This window comes from Vidua macroura, chromosome 13, assembly GCF_024509145.1.
Source record: "Vidua macroura isolate BioBank_ID:100142 chromosome 13, ASM2450914v1, whole genome shotgun sequence".
In the NCBI taxonomy this organism is placed as follows: Eukaryota; Metazoa; Chordata; class Aves; order Passeriformes; family Viduidae; genus Vidua; species Vidua macroura.
Genome location: NC_071583.1, coordinates 14318105 through 14336236, shown reverse-complemented (window position 1 = coordinate 14336236; position 18132 = coordinate 14318105). Strand labels below are relative to the sequence as shown.

General features: G+C 49.0%; 2 protein-coding genes and 1 long non-coding RNA gene across 4 annotated transcripts in view; 2 read left to right on the top strand and 1 right to left on the bottom strand.

Annotated features, from left to right (window-relative positions):
- Positions 1–59: 59 nt before the first annotated feature.
- LOC128813884 (uncharacterized) lies at positions 60–9168 on the bottom strand. Its single transcript, XR_008439205.1, has 2 exons — positions 9080–9168; positions 60–706 (listed from the first exon to the last, which is right to left on the bottom strand). It is a non-coding gene; the product is annotated as an uncharacterized LOC128813884 (long non-coding RNA).
- On the top strand, positions 3415–4406 carry GPX1 (glutathione peroxidase 1). Its single transcript, XM_053989305.1, has 2 exons — positions 3415–3713; positions 3817–4406. Exons 1-2 carry the CDS (start codon positions 3471–3473, stop codon positions 4165–4167), a joined length of 594 nt encoding a protein of 197 aa, XP_053845280.1. The 5' UTR covers positions 3415–3470; the 3' UTR covers positions 4168–4406.
- USP4 (ubiquitin specific peptidase 4) overlaps positions 8823–18132 on the top strand; it is a 33525-nt gene continuing 24215 nt past the window's right edge. For both annotated transcript variants that reach the window (XM_053989304.1, XM_053989303.1), the window contains exons 1-6: positions 8823–8958; positions 9076–9233; positions 9493–9623; positions 13054–13180; positions 14784–14929; positions 15112–15173. In XM_053989304.1, coding sequence (XP_053845279.1) covers positions 8852–8958; positions 9076–9233; positions 9493–9623; positions 13054–13180; positions 14784–14929; positions 15112–15173 — 731 coding nt within the window. In that variant the 5' untranslated portion in view covers positions 8823–8851. The remainder of the gene's footprint in view (positions 8959–9075; positions 9234–9492; positions 9624–13053; positions 13181–14783; positions 14930–15111; positions 15174–18132) is intronic.

The window sequence follows — 18132 nt, the reverse complement described above, 5'->3', positions numbered from 1 at the left end:
CAGCATCTGACAGCCTGAATTAGAAATAGCATTTTTGATAAAGCTGAGAGAGAATTCACTGAGCAGTTACAAGTGCTTTAATACTTATTTTTATTTCCCAGCAAAGGATACCCATCTGCAGCTTGCAGTGCTTTCCAAACGCTGCAGCAGAGCCGAGTTGCAATATCTCACCTGGCCCCCACAGCGAGCAGCAAAGCTTCCCAGGAGCTTTTGATACTCAGCGAGATGAGAGTGCATCACTTGAGCTGGATTTGTCAGTCCTGAGCAGGAGGAGGCTGTGTAGGAGGAAGGGAGGAGCAGATGCAGTGTTGCTGTGGGAGCATATGATGGTTTGCAGCAGCTGGGCTGCACTGGAGCAGTGGCAGAGGTTGCACGAGGCAGGGTGTTTGCCATGGCATTGCATGAAGGACGCCTTCAAGCCCTGCAGCACCGGCTGGGCTCAAGGTGTGGGCCCTGTGCTGCAGCCATGCTGGAGAGCAGATTGTGCTGCTCCTGGGGAGGAAAGGCCAGGGAACAGCAGTGGGCATCTCCATGCTCACACTGGTGTTTACAGCAGCTGCTGCTGAGCTGAGAGCCTCCTCGCTGGGCTGGGTAGGAGGGAGTCCAGGTACTGATGACAATCCATGTCTGAGCACTCTGGCTGCATCCCATAACGGCATACAAAACACCTGTGTCACTTTTTTTGGACAATTCCTGATTGCTTTTCCTGCAGCAAAGGAGAAACAGACCCAGCTGTAGGAATGCCCTGTACCTCTGGTCCTTGTCCTTCCACTTCAGCCACAGACACCCAGAGTGAATTGTCTGACAAGCTCAGTGGTCTCACCCACCCCACCCTTCCCTCCTTCCTCTCCTGGGTGTTTGTCCTCCCCCTGCAGGGTGACTGGGTTGAACAAAGCAGGAAGTTCTCAACTGTGGCCGTGGGACTGCCAGGGAGGATTTAATTTGCTGGCCTGTTGACAAATTTAGTTGCTCATTTGCAGTTCCCTTTTTTGGGGGGGTGTTGCAGTTGAGCAAATCTGGGGGTTTTCAGTCTTGCAGGGATGTGGGGTTGCAGTCTGCTGTGGCCACAGTCACAGAATGGCTCTTACAGGGGTTTGGAGTCAGGTTGCCTGTTCCTCAAAGCCTGTGTATCTGCTGCCCTTCTTCAACCCAGCAGTGACTGTTAGCCCAGTGTGACTAAGCTTTTGCTGACCTACACCATCATCTCAGTTATCAGTCAGCTTTCCTGCCTGTGAGGGCTGGCAGCCTGGCTCCCTCTGGGCTCCCGCCACATCTGTCACCTCTGGACAAATGTGAAGCCACATTTGCTCTGGATCAAACCAAGCTGAGGACACAGATGGCCAGACCTGACCTGGGAAATGAGAGCTCAGCACTAATGGAGAGCGATCCAGGCAGGCCAAGGAGCTGTGGAAGAGGCAGGGGAAAAGCGAGGAGCCAAGTGCCAGGGGAGGGAGTTCAGTACCAGGAGTGGGGGACATGATGTAAGCAGGAGGCCAGAAGGTGTGGTTTGGTGGCCTTTGTGATTACTCGCCACTGTTGCTGTTAAACAGCAATTTTCTGACCTTGTAGGACAACTGTCACTTGTCACACACCCCAAAAGGAATCCCTTGAACCTGTCTGGTCCCCCTGGAGCTTCTGGCACTCCTCTGGATCCCAGCTGAGTAGGCTGCACAGAATGTGTCCAGGCACAGGCCATAGCTCTGAACCAACAAGGAAGTTAATTCTGTACCCTTAAAACTTGCTCATCAAGGAAGGGAGAGCCCTAACCTGTGCTTCTCTGGAAAGGGCATGGCCCCAGAAGTAAACTCCCCTACTTCAGAGTAATTCCCTGGGACCAGACAGAAGAGTGAAGGTGCCAGTCTGAGGTCAAAAGTGGCAGCAGAGATGTGGCCCCACTATAGAGGTCACCCTGAAGGGAAATTCCTCTTCCAGAGCTGTGGCTCACTGTGCCTAGGGGTGGGTGAGGAGGAGTCTGTGTTGACTGTAACTGTCAATTTTTTCAAGAGCAAACATAGATCATGTGTCTCTGGTCATCAGCTGTTTTCCAGCACTGATCTCTTTCAAGACACTACACAGCTTCTGCCATCACTGCTGCAATACACTGCAGGTCCCCAAAGATACAAGATAATCAGGAAAGTCCCCAAAACTTGCCACAGCTGGGAACTGGAACTATTCCAGTTCCTAGTCATTGGGGCAGGTGCCAAGAATGGCTCAAAGCAACCTCCCCAGATCCTGCAGTCACCTGGCACCCAGACCAGAGAGGCAGCATTATGTGGTGCCTGTTAGTGACAGCTGGCATTTCGTGACAAGTCCCTGCTCCCAAGCATGAAAGAGAGCAGACAGCAAGGGGGAGGCTGAGCGCATCCCCCGCGCCGGGGCCCAGGCTGCCTTGGCTGGTGGCCAGGGCTGATAAGCAGCTGTCTGACCTTGGGCTGTTGTGAAAGGAGCTCACTTGGCGCAGATGCTGGCAGGAGCCTCAGCAGGGGCTCCCTGCTTCCCCCTGGGCGCAGCACTGGAGCTGAGGCCCTGGCTCTTTGTTCCTGCCGGGCTGTGCTGCTCCACAGTCCCTGTTGGTGCAGCCCATGGACATGGATACAAGGCCTGACCCCGACCTGCCTCTTCACAGGGTGCTCTGGGGGAGGGCAGTGATTCACAAGGACCTGTGGAGGGACAGCTGGGCCACCTGCTTGGTGTGAGCACAAGAAACAGCCCAGTTCACTTAGGGCTGCCTGAAATCTGTGGGGAACAGAGCAGTCAATACTGCATGATCTAACACTCCTGCAAACAGACTGAAACAGTTAGGCAAGAAATGGAAAAGTCAAGGGTGGGGAAAAGCAACCCCTGAAGTTGAAAAAGGAGCCTACTTCTCTTTATCTGGTGAGGCTATACCAAGCTGCAACCCTGTGTGTAGACTTCACCAGCTTCAAAGAGGTGGAAAAATTATAGGACCCTGAAGAAGGGAATTTGTTGCCCCTCTTTCTTGTGCCCCTCCCGTTCCTCTTCCTGATGCAGAAACTGAAGGTGTTTCTCTCCCCAAAGCCATGCTCGGTGGCAGTAGTGTCCTCGGACAACGCTGCGGCCTTGGTGCCACACTGTGCCACCCCTGGACGAGGGTGGCAATGTCACTACGAAGGCTGGAACTCTTGGGACCACTCTGTGTTTTACTGCTTTTCCACAGCGTTTCCGAGGATCGGTGATACATCCCTGTTAGCTGTGGGTTTTAAAACCACCCCGCCCTGCGCATTTCACTGATCAAAGCCCCCTTCCGAGCAGGCCCGGGCCGACTCCCGCGGCCCGCCAAGCCCGGGAGGCGCGGCCGGGCCTCGTGAGGGGCGATGCCCGCGCGGGGCAGCGCTCGGCAGCGGCGGGCGGCGGCTCGGGGCGGGGTCGGCGGCGGCTCGGGGCGGGACGGGGCGGGCAGAGCGCGGCGGCGGCGGGAGCAGGGTCGGTTTTCTCCGGCAGTGCGCACCATGGCGGCGACGGGAGCAGGCGGGCGCGCGGCGGGGCTGGAGGAGCTGTCGGCGAGGCCCCTGGGCGCGGCGAAGCCGCTGTCGCTGGGCTCGCTGCGGGGCAAGGTGCTGCTGGTGGTCAATGTGGCGTCGCTCTGAGGCACGACCACGCGCGACTTCCTGCAGCTCAACGAGCTGCAGCAGCGCTACGGCCCCCGCGGGCTCCAGGTCCTCGGCTTCCCCTGCAACCAGTTCGGTCACCAGGTAGGGCGGGGAGCGGGGCCGGGGAGCGGGGCCCGGGAGCCGCCCGCCCCGGCCGGGCTCTCACGGGGCCGTGCTCGGGACGGGTTTACTTTTGTTTCCTTAGGAAAACGGCACCAACGATGAGATCCTTCCCATGCTCGAGCACGTTCGTCCTGGCAACGGGTACAAGCCCAATTTCATCATGTTCGAGAAGTGCGAGGTGAACGGGAAGGATGCGCACCCCCTCTTCACCTTCCTGAAAGAGGCGCTGCCCTTCCCGCACGACGACCCCTCCTCGCTGATGACCAACCCGCAGTACATCATCTGGTCCCCGGTGTGCCGCAATGACATCGCCTGGAACTTCGAGAAGTTCCTCATTGGCCCCGACGGTGTGCCCTTCAAACGCTACAGCCGGCGTTTCGAAACCATCAAGATCCAGGACGACATTGAGTTGCTTCTGCAGAAGGTTGCCTAGAAAGTTCTCTGCCCTTTTCCCTTGCTGTGCACCTGGCTGTTTTTCTTTCAGGGAGCTGCTGCTTTGGCAGAAATCCCAATGTCTCGTGCAGATTTTGCTTGTGATGGTGCATCTTCCAAATCCTTGAAGTGTGCTTGATGTTTTCAAAAGTTGCACGGGAATGTTTGGGAAGGTATGTCAGGGCAAGCAGCTGTAAGTCTCAGTAGTTCACTGTGATGAATAAAAAAATGTGTACTTTCTTTAAGGCTGTGACTTGATAAATCTGGGCGAGTTGGGTAAAATGTGGTGGGTCTGTTACCTGTTCCTCAGCCCATGTGGGTGCTCACAGGGGCAGACTTGGATCACTCGAGCATGGCTGTGCAGTCAGGCTGAACTAAACCAAGGGCATGAGCTCTGCAATCTGAATCAGTACAGTGTCCTGCCCCCACGTGTAACAAGCCTGGCAGAGCGGGAGGGTGGCAGGAACAAACAGACCTTGCCCCACTGCTCACTGGACCTCCCTTAAGGCTTCCACGCAGAGGGAACACACTGGCACAGGGCCAGGGGGTGATTTTACACTGGCTGAATTCCCAGTGTGGCTACCAGCAACAAGCCGCAACAAGCCACAACAGGCTAATTAATAACTGCTAGGGCAGGGAGATGAGTGATTCTGCAGCCTGGGGGGACCTAGACCAGAAGCAGCACCCACTGTCCCTCCCCTTGTCCCAGAGCCACTTCCCCCTCACTGGCTCTACCCCATTTTGCATCAGTGGTGGCCCACCACAGATCCTCACATGCTTGCCCAGTCCTCCATAAGACCTGAAGCACCTTTGTGCATCCCCAGCACCTCACGATGCAGGGAATCATGTGACAAACCAGTTTGTTCATGTTCCCAGTGCAATACTACCCCATTCAACCACTTGCCCCATGGGAACTGTGCCTTGCCTCAGAGTGTCCTTGTTTCCCTTTGGACACGAGAATTGTATATGACACTCCCAAGTGCAAATGTGCCAGGAAATATTTCCTTTTTTTTTTTCACTTCTTCCATAACAGTTTTGTGACTCCTGCCAACCACGGAGCTGAGAAGAACTTAATGAGAAATTGCTACAATTATACCAAATGATCTTGGAGGTCTTTCCTAATTTTAATGATTCTATGATTCAGTAATAATTCTGACATATCAGCCCTGCTCAGCAATCCTGGTTTTACAGGCTGCTGCTAAACAACTGGAATTATGATTAGTTTCCCATGGGAAATCATGGGCCTGTGCCAAATTTCACCTGCCATCCTTCTGCCCAGTCACTCAACTCCTTCTACAGGAAAATTTTCACTCCTTCAATTTCTCTGTGAGCACATTTTCATTGCAAGCCACTCCTCACAAGGCCTTGTAGCACTGCATATAACCTTGGTGTGGGACTGAGGAATCCTAATCCAGACTAAAAACTTGGGCTCTCCACGGGAAGGCATAACACTTTCATGCACTGTTTTCATAATAAAAACACTCAGGATTTGAGGGTTTGGTAGGTTTTTTTTTCTTGTTTGTAGCTTTTCACAAATTCAGAGTGGCTTTGTTACTGTACCTATATCCAAGGATCCCTCAAGGTTGAGGAGAGACTGGGTAAACCTTCCAACCAGCACCACCCTGCTTGCTGCTACCCCTGAGTCATCGAGCTTTGAACTCAGATTGCACAATCCTCACCGGGGGATTTCTTAAATTCCAAAACAGCTTCATAGAAAAAAACAGGATGTTTTCAGCAGCTATTGAAGCTTTGCAGCAGATGATGCATGGTGTAGGGGATTATTTTTTCAGTTAGTTCTACTTCCCTCATTAAAGCAGGATGTTGAAATAGGTGGAGAGTACAGGGGATCATGAGCAGCAAAAACCTAGGGCACTGAAAATCTTTCTCAACATGAGCTGTGGCACTTCCTCATTCCTGACTCACCAAGCTTGAGTGTTTGAGTGGGGCCTCCTCTGTTCTTAACCAGCCTCTGGCTCTGGCCAAGGCCCACTGCTACAGGGAGCAGAGCCCAACACCTGCTGCAGCTCCATTATGCCAAAAAAGGCCTCTCGCTAAGCCTGCTGGTCAGAAAGGCACCTTGAACTGTGCTTATTCTGTGCCTATGGCCAAGGGATTTCTTTACCTTCTGACTGCTGGGTCTGTGCTAGCAGAAAAACAAAGCAACAGGTCCAGAACAGCTTCAGCTATGCCAGAAGCAGTACAGTGACATGATTCCAGGACAAAAATGAGCCATGCCAGCAGGAAAACAAACAATCCCAGTGTAAGCACACCAGCAGGAACTCTGCAGCGTGGCTGAAAGCTGCCCAGCCTTGTTATTCCCAGTCTCATTTCAGCATTCCCTGGAGCAGCTGGCTCTGGGGTCCAGTGGGCTGCAGCAGAGGGCACTGGCTGGAGCTCCTTGGCAGTGACAGGGACAGTGGAGCACGGTCCTCGCACAGGATCTCACACCCAAACCTTGGCTGGTGTTGTGATGAGAGGAGGTGAACATTTCACCACAGGCAGCAGCTCTGTGCTGAGGGGAGGCATGAAGAATCCCAGGCAATTCCTCAGGGATTATAAATCAGCCCATTTCTATTTCTGTAATTCCAGAGAGAAACAGACTGACTCAGAGGGCAACCTTAAAATAAATACTACTTTAGCACAATTGGCTGCTTCTGTGGCATGAGGATGTTGTCCTTTCAACATCTCCTGCTGTCACATATACACTTCTACACTACATTTTAATTGCAAACACTTAATCCCTCTGTTAGTGTTCCTGTTTTTCCATTCTTCTGCACATCAAAGCTTCATATATTCTCTCCTTCCTAGAAAGTGTTTGTCCCCTACTTGTCCCCCCTCCCAGTGATTCTTCCCCCCCATTAGCTGCTGATAGTTGCCACCAACTTCTTAAATACTTAAACAAGTTCAAATATTTGAAGCTGTCAGGAGTGTTAACTAGTTCCAAGAAAAATTATCCTTCCTGGCCCTTTCTCTGTCTCCCAGATTCCCTAGTGTTCTGCCCACCAAACCTGGGCTATCTGCTGAAATCCTGGCTGATGAGATGTGGTGTTCAGAAGTGTCTACTCAACAGAAGTGCCATCAGCCTGAGTCTGAGATCTTTCTTATTCAGCCTGTACAAGGTTCTTTCAGCTATTTAATTCCCTTTCTCCTTGGCAGCTTTCAGTCACAGTGTTTGATCATTGCCATCATAAGGCAGGCAGGGAACACCTGCCTCCAGTCCTGTGGTACTTGAGGGGGCTTTGCTGCTGTCAGTGCCACTTTCACACCCATCGGATGAGCTGGAGATCAGGACAGAAGTCAACGGCTGACAGGAAAGCGCTTGAGGAGCCAGAACACAGACACCTCTGTCTACAGTGAAACTGGAACAATGTAATTTTCTTGCACTGAATCAGAAAGGCCTGAATGAAACCATTTAATTGTTTACCACACTTTCTATGAGGAGTCAGTAATTCATTAGCAGAGTGAGGTCAGCCACACAGGCACTATCTCAGAATAGCTGACTCATTTTAAAAACACACCCAGCCTTGCCATAATAGGGTGTGTTAGAGCCCGAAGGGGCCCCGCCCTCTGAGAAAAACGGCAGTAACAAAACTCAACTCTTACTGGAAGGAGAAAATGGTCCTTTCAGTGTTAACTGAATGGACTTGCCCTGCTGTCAGGAAGATAAAAGGCTTTTATCACGTTACCCTGGTTGCTGCACCAGTGCCAGGCTGGCACAGCCCACCTGCCCATGGTGCTGCCAGAACCCTCCTGGCACAGGCAGTCACAGCACCCCCACATCACCCCTGCCTTTTTTTTTCACATAAGGTAAAGGGATTTCTTTGGCGCAACCGTTTAAGGCAGATTTTAAAAATTCTTCCCAAGACCTCTCCTTTTCAAGGACAGGCTCCCTGAGCAGCACAGGACATGCTACTCGAGGGATCAATGCCTGAATCTCCCGGAGCAGTTCTCTCCTGAAACTGTACCCAAACTCCCGGGCACAGTCGGTCACACACACCCGTTCTCCCGTTCATTCCCGTAACAGAACTGAAGTCCAACGCCCTTATCAGTGTGCTCCACGTGAGAAAGTGGAGCGTCTGAAACTGAAAGCACGGTCCAACCAAATGGTTCTGCCACCTGTTTTGTCAGAGAGAGAAAAAATAGACTCTTTATGAAGAACTAAAGGTTTCAGCTTGGGTTCGATCTTCACTGAGCCATAATTCAGGGAGGAGATTCTTGCTGAGAAAGTGAAGTACAGTGTCTGAAGCCCAGAGCAGCGGTCTGGCAGCAGCCACCCAGGGCAGGTTTGGGGAGGGCTGGGCTGGTGCTGCTGCAGAGGCGGAGGGGAGCACAGCGTTCCCAGAAATGCTTTTATCTGAGGACTCAAAGAGGCCGGCCCAGGAGCCCTCTCGACCACGAAGCTCCCTTGGGGACGAGGTCCAGCCCTCCGGAGGGAAGTGCTCCCGCTCCCCGGGCTCCCCCTGCAGCCCCCGTACGGACGCTCAGCGCAGCACACCCTCCACGCCCTAAGCGCCCTCACGGTGTCGCCGCAAGATGGCGGCCGCCGCCATAGCGCGCGCGGCCCCGCCCACCCAGTCACGGAGCGCGCGCGGGCGGGGCGGGTCCCTCCCACTCGCCCAGCGCGTGCCCGCCCGCGCGCTCGCGCGCGCTCCGACCTCCGCCCGCGCTGGGTCTCGCGCACGGACATGGCGGCGGCCGCGGCCGGCGGGGAGCGGGCCCGGCCGGACCCGGCGGAGCAGCGAGCCGAGCTGGGGCCGCTCCTGGCCACGGCCCTCCGGCCCGGCGAGTCCTGGTGAGCGCACCCGCGCCTCCCTTCCGTCCCCGTCCCCCTCCCCTGTGGGCGGCGGGGCCTGCGGGCCGGGCCGCGCCGCCGCTGAGGGGCCGCGCCGGGCGGTGCCGTGTGTTGCAGGTACCTGGTGGAGAGCCGGTGGTTCAAGCAGTGGAAGAAGTATGTGGGCTTCGACAGCTGGGACATGTTTGGCGCCGGCGATCCCAACCTCTTCCCGGGCCCCGTCGACAACGCGGGCCTGTTCCCGGGGCCCATCGACAACTCGGGCCTGTTCGGCGGTGAGTGCTGCGGGCAGCGGGGCCGGGCTCGGGCTCGGGCTCGGGCTCGGCCGGGGAACTTCCCCGCGCTGCTTTCGCTTTCGAAGCCGGGTGCTGGAGAGGGCGCGCGGCCGCGCCGCCCTGAACGTGAGGGGACTGGCCGGGCTCTGCCTCCCTGGGAGCGCTGGTGTTCCTTGGTGTCCTGGCAGTACGTGTGTGAGTCTGGAGAAAAAAAGGTGCTGTTTGATGCCCTGCTCTCTGCCGTCTGTCTCCCTTTTAGATCCACAAACTCAGAGTTTGAAAGAACACCTCATTGATGAGTTGGATTACGTGCTGGTGCCCACCGAAGCCTGGAACAAACTAGTAGCGTGGTATGGCTGTATAGACGGGCAGCAGCCTATTGTGAGGAAAGTAAGTACGGCTGAATCAACTTCTCCTTTTCTTGGTTTCATTTTTTGATCTCCATCAAACTTAAACGGTTTATTTTGCCAGTTGTCAGCTAAGACAGGATTCTCAGTAGCTCTTCGGAGATAATAACGTGATGTCTTTTTGCATTGTCTGAAAGAACAGCTTGCCTGTGTTTCAGCCAAAATGCCTGAATGTTCAGGGGTTCTGAGTTGATGGTTTATTAGGGGCAAGAACACTGAACCTTTGGACTAGTACAGTGCTTTTATATTGCACGGAATAGTTTGTACTTTGTGGACAAGTGTAAGTTGTTGGTCAAACTAGTTTATCTTCCAGGACAGAATGAGTCTTTTAGTACAGATGGATTAGGGGCTTCCTCTGGAGTGTAAGGTGATTCTTGTTTTCTCTTCCAAAACTGTGTGATTCCAAAATCTTTATAAAGAGATGCATATGTTGTTTTGTTCTGAAGTAATATTTTTGGTTGATAAATGCAGTCAGGGATGCATTCTGAATATATAACCTGTTCTGGAAGGTGAAATTGCCAAGTGTTTGTTTTTGTTTTCTTTGTTTTTTTTTGTTTTTTTTTTTTTTTTTTGGTTGTTTTTTTGGAATGTGTATAGGTAAAAGGTTCTTTGCTTTTATTTTAGTTTAGTCAATTGTACTAAATTGAGCAATGCCAATCTGTGGGGTTCATTAAAAAACTAATCACTACACCAAGTGTTATTATAATGTACAGAATTAACATCACTTATGTTTAAGCAGCACTGTGTTGTAAGTAAGGGTTACTTCATGGTGTGCAAGACCTAGCAAAGTGTGGCACCAGAAGGGAAGTAAGATCAGGAAGTGCTGGAACGTTGTCATTCAGTGTTAGCTAGAAATTGCATATAGTAAGAAATTCTGATGTCTTCAGGACTGGTGAGTTAACTCAGGATCACTCGGTTACCTCAGGTTCACTCAGCTGAGTAGACAGAACTCCCATGGAAGCAAGAAGTAGGAGAGGAGAAAATAATTACAGCATGTAAAGGAGATGTGGTTTTAGAGAAACATGTAACATCTTGAGGTATTGCAAGTCTGTGCTGAGAGGGAGAACTGGTACTGTTAGTGATCAGTACCTCTCCAAGTGAGGGAGCTTGCCTTCCTCAGCTGGCTGACTGCTTTCACAAAACCTGGCATGTTACTGCACACTCCCTCTTCTGAAAAATTTGAAAGTTGACAAGAGATTTGGGAGCTATTGGGGAAACACTTGGGCTTAACTGCATGAGCCTTCTTTTGTTGTGGTATCTGATGCTGCTTTCAGTGGTGCAGTAACCAAGGGGTAGAGCTCAGAGCTTGTGCTGGTTTACAGACCTAACATGCCAGATTATTCTGGGTCTAGTTAAGAGTAAATTTTTCAAGTTTTGAATTGCAATGAAACTGTCAGTCTCTGCTAACATGGTAACTGAAGGGGGGTTTTATATGTAAGAAGATGCTAAAATATAGCAGAATAGTAGGTTTGTGGGATGTAACGACCTCTTACAAAAATCCTGTAGGTCAGTGAGACATAGAAGCTGCGCTGCTGCACCTGAGTAGGATGTGGGCAGGATCTGGTTACAGTGTTCCCCAGATAGCATTAAAAGTCAAGAACTTAAACTTGTGGTCCTTGAGTGCTTGAAGACTTTTCCTAAAGATGGATCAGCTGTAATTCATGGATTAAAATATCCATAGAAGTAGGATCTGGGAAGCGATTTTCAGGCATCTTTATGGTTTTAAAAGATATTTCTTCCATCTCTGTGTTTGATGATCAGAGCCAAGTACAGGAGGATTAGACTAGATCTATTTGTGGTTCAGGTTTCTTTTGGTAGTCTCAAACCATATTTTTGGGCAGTCATCTATAGAGTCCTACGGGAAGGTTTATTATTGTGCTTCCTCTGCAGCTGAGTTGTGCTGAGATTGCTGTCCAGTGGCATGACATGAGTTATACTTTGGCAGAGAACAAGGAAGCTGGTCAGATGCAATTTAAAAGACATCTGCAGGTGATTAGAGACTCCGTTCGTCCATCCTAATGGACACAATGATCTGATCAGGAACTTCTTGGAAAGAGTTCTTTTTATTTCTGAACATGGCTCTTACTTGTTTCTAACTACAGGATACTGGAGAACAGGAAGTCATGTTTAGTGACATTTATTCTGGAAAATAAAAGGAAAACTTTTGACTTGGTTTCTTTTTTTGAAAAGAAGTCTGCTCTGCCTGTCAAGAAGCTGTTTAAACAGGGAGCTTTACTTTCTGTTGTAACAGCAAAGTACTGAAGATCTTTCCAAATGTGTTTGTTAATTATTTACCTTTAAAGCACCTTGCTTATCTAATACAACCTTCTAAAACCAACAATCCTCAGACGATGGAAGCATAATTTAGTGGAATTATGGCTATAAGTCTAGGTCTTAATTCTTTGTTTCTTTCCAAAGCTGGGAAGTTTTTTCTGTAATATGTTAGGTGTAGATCTGGTGTCACATGAATAGAATGGAATATTTCAGTTGGAAGGGACTTAATCATCTGGTCCAACTGCCTGACCAATTCAGGTCTGACTGAAAGTTAAAGCAAATTAAGGGCATTGTCCAAATGCCTCTCACTGTTACTCTTAAAGGTTATACCAGCTTTTTCAATGAAATATGGTCTCAGTTTCAGAGGCTTTGTAGCTGCCAAGCACTCTGGAGAGAATTGAGATGTGGGGTTTTCTTTTTTTTCTTACTCTTCCTGTTACATTGCAGTTGTCTCATAACTGGCCTGTGAAATGTGCTTTTCTTTCTGGCATAATGTGTTTTATGATCTGTAGGTGAAGGATGGTGTCCAGTTTTATGGAAGATTTTTAAAAAATATGCTGGAAGCTAGTGGCATGAGTAAATGTACCTATTGGAATATTTTCTCAAATGCAAAATTGATTTGAAAAGTACTCTGAAATAAAGCAGTGTCATCAAAACAACTTCATAGGTACTTTTCTGTTCTTGCTAGGAGAGAGTAATGCGGCAGGTTCTGTGTACCATGCAGAAAAATAATTAATGCTTTGGTTTGATCTCTTCTGGTAGAAGAGATTTTAAAATGTTCCAGTGTTCCAGCCTGGTTTAATTCTTTTATAAAACTTAACCAAAGACTAGAGGCAAAAGGTAATTTTCTTCTAGAATGCTTTGTATTATCAAGTATTTTTCATGAGTAGTTGGCTGACACTGTCAGTTCAGCTGTGTGATGATGGAACTTTGCACTGTGGAAGGAAAGCACTGTGATTTCCCATTTTAAAAACCAAACAAACCCCCCCAAACAAGCTGGTGACTGAATCTAGGAGCAAGTCAGTGTTCAGTTTATGGCTTGACTCTCAATACTCCAAAAGGCTCACTGTATTTAGAACTGTGTACTTCAGAGGAGTGCTCAGTTTTGCAGCTTTGTGTTGCTTTGTTCCGTGGTGCAGGTGGTGGAGTACGGGCTGTTTGTGAAGCACTATAAGGTTGAGGTTTATCTCCTGGAGCTGAAGCTGTGCGAGAGCAGTGATCCCGACAATGTCATCAGCTGCCACTTCAGCAAGGCAGATACTGTTGGTAAGTAGTTCTCCGATAGATGAAGCTGTGCTCTGAGGCTGTCTGAGGAGATAATCTGTGCCCTCCAGAACCTCCAGACTGGAGCAAATCTGAATTTTCTCTCTCTCATTGCTATATTTTTCATAAGTTAAAATGCTGAATGTCAGCTGTCCTGTATCTACATTACTAAACTGAAGAAAACGTCTGTCGTGGTATGACACTGGCCAAATGCCAGGCACCCTCAAAAACTGCTCACTCACCCTCCCCTGCCACACAGCTGGCTAGAGGAGAGAAGAAAATTAACGAAGGGTTAATGAGTTGAGATAAGGACCGAGAGAAAACACTGAAAGGGCAAAACAGGCTCAGCTTGGAGGTATAAAATGAGTTTATTACTAACAGAATCAGAGGAGGATAATGAGAAGTAAAAATAAGCCCTTAAAAACACCTTTTCTTCCCCCAGCCCCTCCCTCCTTCCCATCGACTGGACATGGGGGTTTGGTCAGTTCATCATCTGAGGTTTTCTTCCGCTGCTCCAGGAGAGGAACCCCTTCCCCTCTGAGGCTGTGGGGTCCTTCCCACAGGAGACAGCCCTCCATGAACTTCTCTGGCGTGGGTCCACTCTCATGAGCAGCAGTCCTCCCAAAACTGCTGTGATGTGGGTCTCTTCCCACGGGGTGCAGTCCTCCAAGGACAGGCTGCTTCAGCCTGGAAGCAGGGCCCTCTCTCTCCCCTGGGTCTTCCACTGGATCACAGCCTCCTCCAGGCATGGCAGGGGGATCTCTGGATCCCCTGTGGATCCCCACAGGCTGGGGGTGGATCTCTGCATCTCCTGTGGATCCCCATGAACTATGGATGGATCTCTGCATCCCCCGTGGATCCCCACAGGCTGGGGGTGGATCCCCAGGGACTGCAGGGGCTCAGCTGCTTCACCATGGTCTCACCATGGCCTGCAGAGGAATCTCGGCTCCAGCACCTGCAGCACCTCCTCCCCCTCCTGTGCCACTGACCCTGGTGTTCCCATGTTGTTTCCCTCACATGTTCTCACATCCTCCTCTGACTAGGAAACAACTGTGTGCAGTTTATTTTGATTTTCTTCTTAAGTATGTAATCACAGAGGTTACCACCCTCTGTAATTGGTCCAGCCTTGGCCAGCAGCATGTCCATCTTCAGAGCCATCAGGGATTGGCTCTAGTGGACATGGTGGAAGCTTCCAGCAGCTTCCCATAGGAGCCACCTCTGTGCCCCCCCCACATTACCAAAGAGCAGGCCATACAAAACCAACACAGTATCTTTATGGGCAACTTGACATAGTAACTGAAAACTTGAACTTGTGTTTTTAGATGAAGAGAAGTTGGCCTTTGGGCAGAAAGTTCTCAAAGTGTTCTGCATGTTATTGGTTTGAGGGCTTGAGAGGCAAATACATGACTGAAAACAGAAGTTTTTAATTTTTTTAGACTTAATATTAGATAAACTATATGAGCAATTATAACTTCCATAATACGTTTTCTACCTGAAGGATCTTGAAGGACAAGTGATCTACCTCCTTGCTGAATGAATATCTTAGTGTTTTTTCAATAGCACTCATGTTTCAGGAATTTTGTTGTTTTCTCTTTCTCCTGAACAGCTACCATCGAGAAAGAAATGAGAAAACTATTCAATATCCCAGCTGAGAAGGAAACCAGGCTATGGAACAGGTACATGAGCAACACTTACGAGCAGCTCAGCAAGCTGGATAGCACAGTGCAAGATGCAGGGCTCTATCAGGGTCAGGTAAGGGGCATAACTTTTTCTCTCTTCTTTTTTTTGTTTCATGTAGTGCTTTTGCTGATGTGTATTTTTTTTTCACTTGCTTTTATGTACTTTGAGCAAACATAGACAACGGGATTTGCTAATGCTTTTGTAAAATGTGTAACAGACTTGCAGTTACCTTTATTACTTGTCCTCTCTTTCAGGTTGTTTTAATAGAAGTGAAAAATGAAGATGGCACGTGGCCTGGACAGCACTGCCTGGCAAAGTACGCAAGCATGTTCTAAAGGTTTCTGTTATTTTGTGCAGCTTGTTTGCTAGGCTTTAGTGACTACATGTTCTCTGTGAAAGCCTGGTTATCACTGGCTGTTGTGGCTTGCTTTATTTTGGTTATTTTGAAGGAGAGAAAATCTCAAATATGAATATTATTCAGTGGTTCTGCTGCTGGTTTCTTTTCTTAGCAAGAGTATGTTTTAAAGCCTGTTTCAAACAGGTTGTATAAGGATTAAATAGCTTAGGGTTTCTATAGTGCTTAGGAGGCAAAAGTGCTATTTGCGTTTGAACTAGTCTGCTTTAAAAGCCACCTCTGCACACTGCTGTTGTGCTTTGACATGGAAATGAATTTTTTTTCAGGAAGTTGGGTCAAACCAATCAGTGGTCAGGCTTGGATATTGGCACCTGGAGTGACCACTGAAAGTATGGGCACGCCTCTGAGAACACAGGGGGTTAAAAGCAAGAACTCCCAGGGGAACTGTCTCTTTGGTTCGGTCCTCAGAGAGTGCAGACGCTCCCCTGCCCAGCCATCGGCTGGGTGAAGGAGGGGAAGCCACGTGGCCTTGTCCAGGTAGGCTGAGGGGCTGAGAGTCTGGAACCGAGCCAGCTCCTGCAGACAGAAAGGTGGAAAGAAGCAGAGATGCCTTTGTCCCCCCCACCCCAGAGGGAAAGAGACAGAGAGCCTGAGGGCACCTGGAAATTTGCTGGCAGAGGAGAAGGAGAAAGGGGGGGGATGATGCCCAGCGTGGGAGAGGAATGCTGGGCCGTTCAGGGAGTCTGAACTTTTAACCCTTTCCTGGGAAATGAAGGCTTTATAAAATATTACTCCTCCTTGATTTGTAGTGGAAAAGAGACAGTCTGGGACCTGAGATGTTAGAAGAAGAAATTTTTAGGTGGGAGGAAATGATGGAGTAGCTTTTGGCTGGACTTTTCTTGTTAGCCATAGACTGAACCAGATTCTCCTGCAATAGAGACTGCATTTTAGGGGGATGCAGTGGTGACCCAAGGAGACCTGCTTCAGCAACCACCAGCACAGGAATGACAAGAACAGAGGAAAGCTGAGGAGGGAATGGTGATGCCCTCTGTCTTCAGGAAGAAGATGATCTCTGTACCTGGACCCTTGGCCCCAGGGGAAAATGGGGGGGACTGTGGTCCCAAGATGAGAAGCTGAACTGATGTCTCTTTTGGTCCATGGCAAAGCATCCTTAAAGGAGCCCTATGGGCAGTCTGTCCATGCACGGTGGTGAGAGCACTGTGACAAGGAAAGGAGAGTGTCACACTGGCAGATTTTCTCTGGGTGGTTGCCATGTGTGACATGGAAACACAGGAGGTGGCAGCTGTGTTTCCTGGGGGGTCTATGGCACAGGAGAGGCTCCTCTCTCCCTTGATAGACTGAGTATTGATTATCTGAAGGGTGGTAATTTGATCAGGAATCCCAGGTGATGTTTCATGGTGGTTGTTTTGGAAATTGGGAGGAGGAGGGGTGTTTTAAAGGGTCTTCATCCTGGATTTAGTATGTGTGTCTTCTGTAGCAGTAGTTTAATAAAGTTTTTTTTCCTTTGTTATTAAGCTTGGGCCTGCTCTGCTCTGTTCCTGGTAACATCTCACAGCATTTATTTGGGAAGGTGTATTTTCATGGGGGTGCTGGCATTGCGCCAGTGTCAAACCATGACAACTGCACAGTGAAACAATCTGTCCTTTGCTGTTGTAGAACAGAAAGGATCTTAGAGTGTATTCCCAAACCTGCCAGGAGTGAATGCTCAGAGTTCTGATAGTTCCTCCTTAAAAAGAGTATAGAAATAGCTGACCAACACCCCCTCTCCCCACAGAAGACAATTACAGAAGCCTGTAGAAGTGACACAGATTCTCTCAGTGCTGTCTGATTTAGACAAGAGATGGGTAATTGCAGGGCTTGGTGAAATATTATGTGTATAGAGTGAATAGTGTAGAATGGAAGGTGCTTGCAATGATAAGGAACTGCTCATATCAAATCCTGCTGCAGAAAGTAGAATTTGATGACTTCCCCTGTCTGATGCCTACTTGGTTCCATCCCAGAGGCCATCAGACTTTATACTGATAAAGAAAATGCTTTTCTGTACAATACAGTTCACTTACAGAACTTGATGCCAAGTGATCTCATTTGAAATCAAGATACACTAGTGTTATACTTGAGGAGTCGATTAGATAGGTCAGTGAAACCTCTTTTGAAACAGTACTTTGAGAGATCATACTGACTACAGTGAACTTGCTGTAGGATTTTCATGTGAAAAGCAACTTAAACATTCATATCATGTACCTGGTTGACAGTCAGTATGGGAGAGGCAGCTGTGCAAGACCAGATCATAACCTTTTGTTTCTACATAAAGCAAAGCTAAAAAAGAGCTGTGTAGTGTTCTCAGACCTCAGAGTAGCCCTTTGTCAGCAGCTAGTTTGATATGTAAAGGCTTTGATTTAACCTCTAGTGATAGATAAATGGAAGTGGGTATTGGTATGTAGATTACTATTTTCTAATAACATAAAAATATTTACTTATTATAGCATGAAACTTGTGAAATTGACTTGATGCTGATAATGGTGGCTGAAAGAAGTGTATTAAGTGATACGAGGATTATATGTTCTTTTGTACTTTGTCTCGTGCTTCATCCTATCTCAGGCAAAATTTTGCTTCAGTGTTCTATTTCTCAGCTCCAGAAAATACATGGGGAACTTAATATTTGGAGCTTTTTTTTTCTGGGCTGCATCAGTTTATTATTGTAAGCTTATGAGGCAGCTTTTTCTGAATCTAGAGTTTTGATGACATTAACCAAACAGGATGTAGAGCTCTCTGCTGTTGATAGAGAAATGGTGAGCACCTGCATCACTGTCCAAGTGCCAAAAGATGTTCTGGCAAGCTGGGAGTTTATATCCTTCCTACTCACAGAGTGTGTGTGCAAAGTGACCATGGGCTGGGTGGT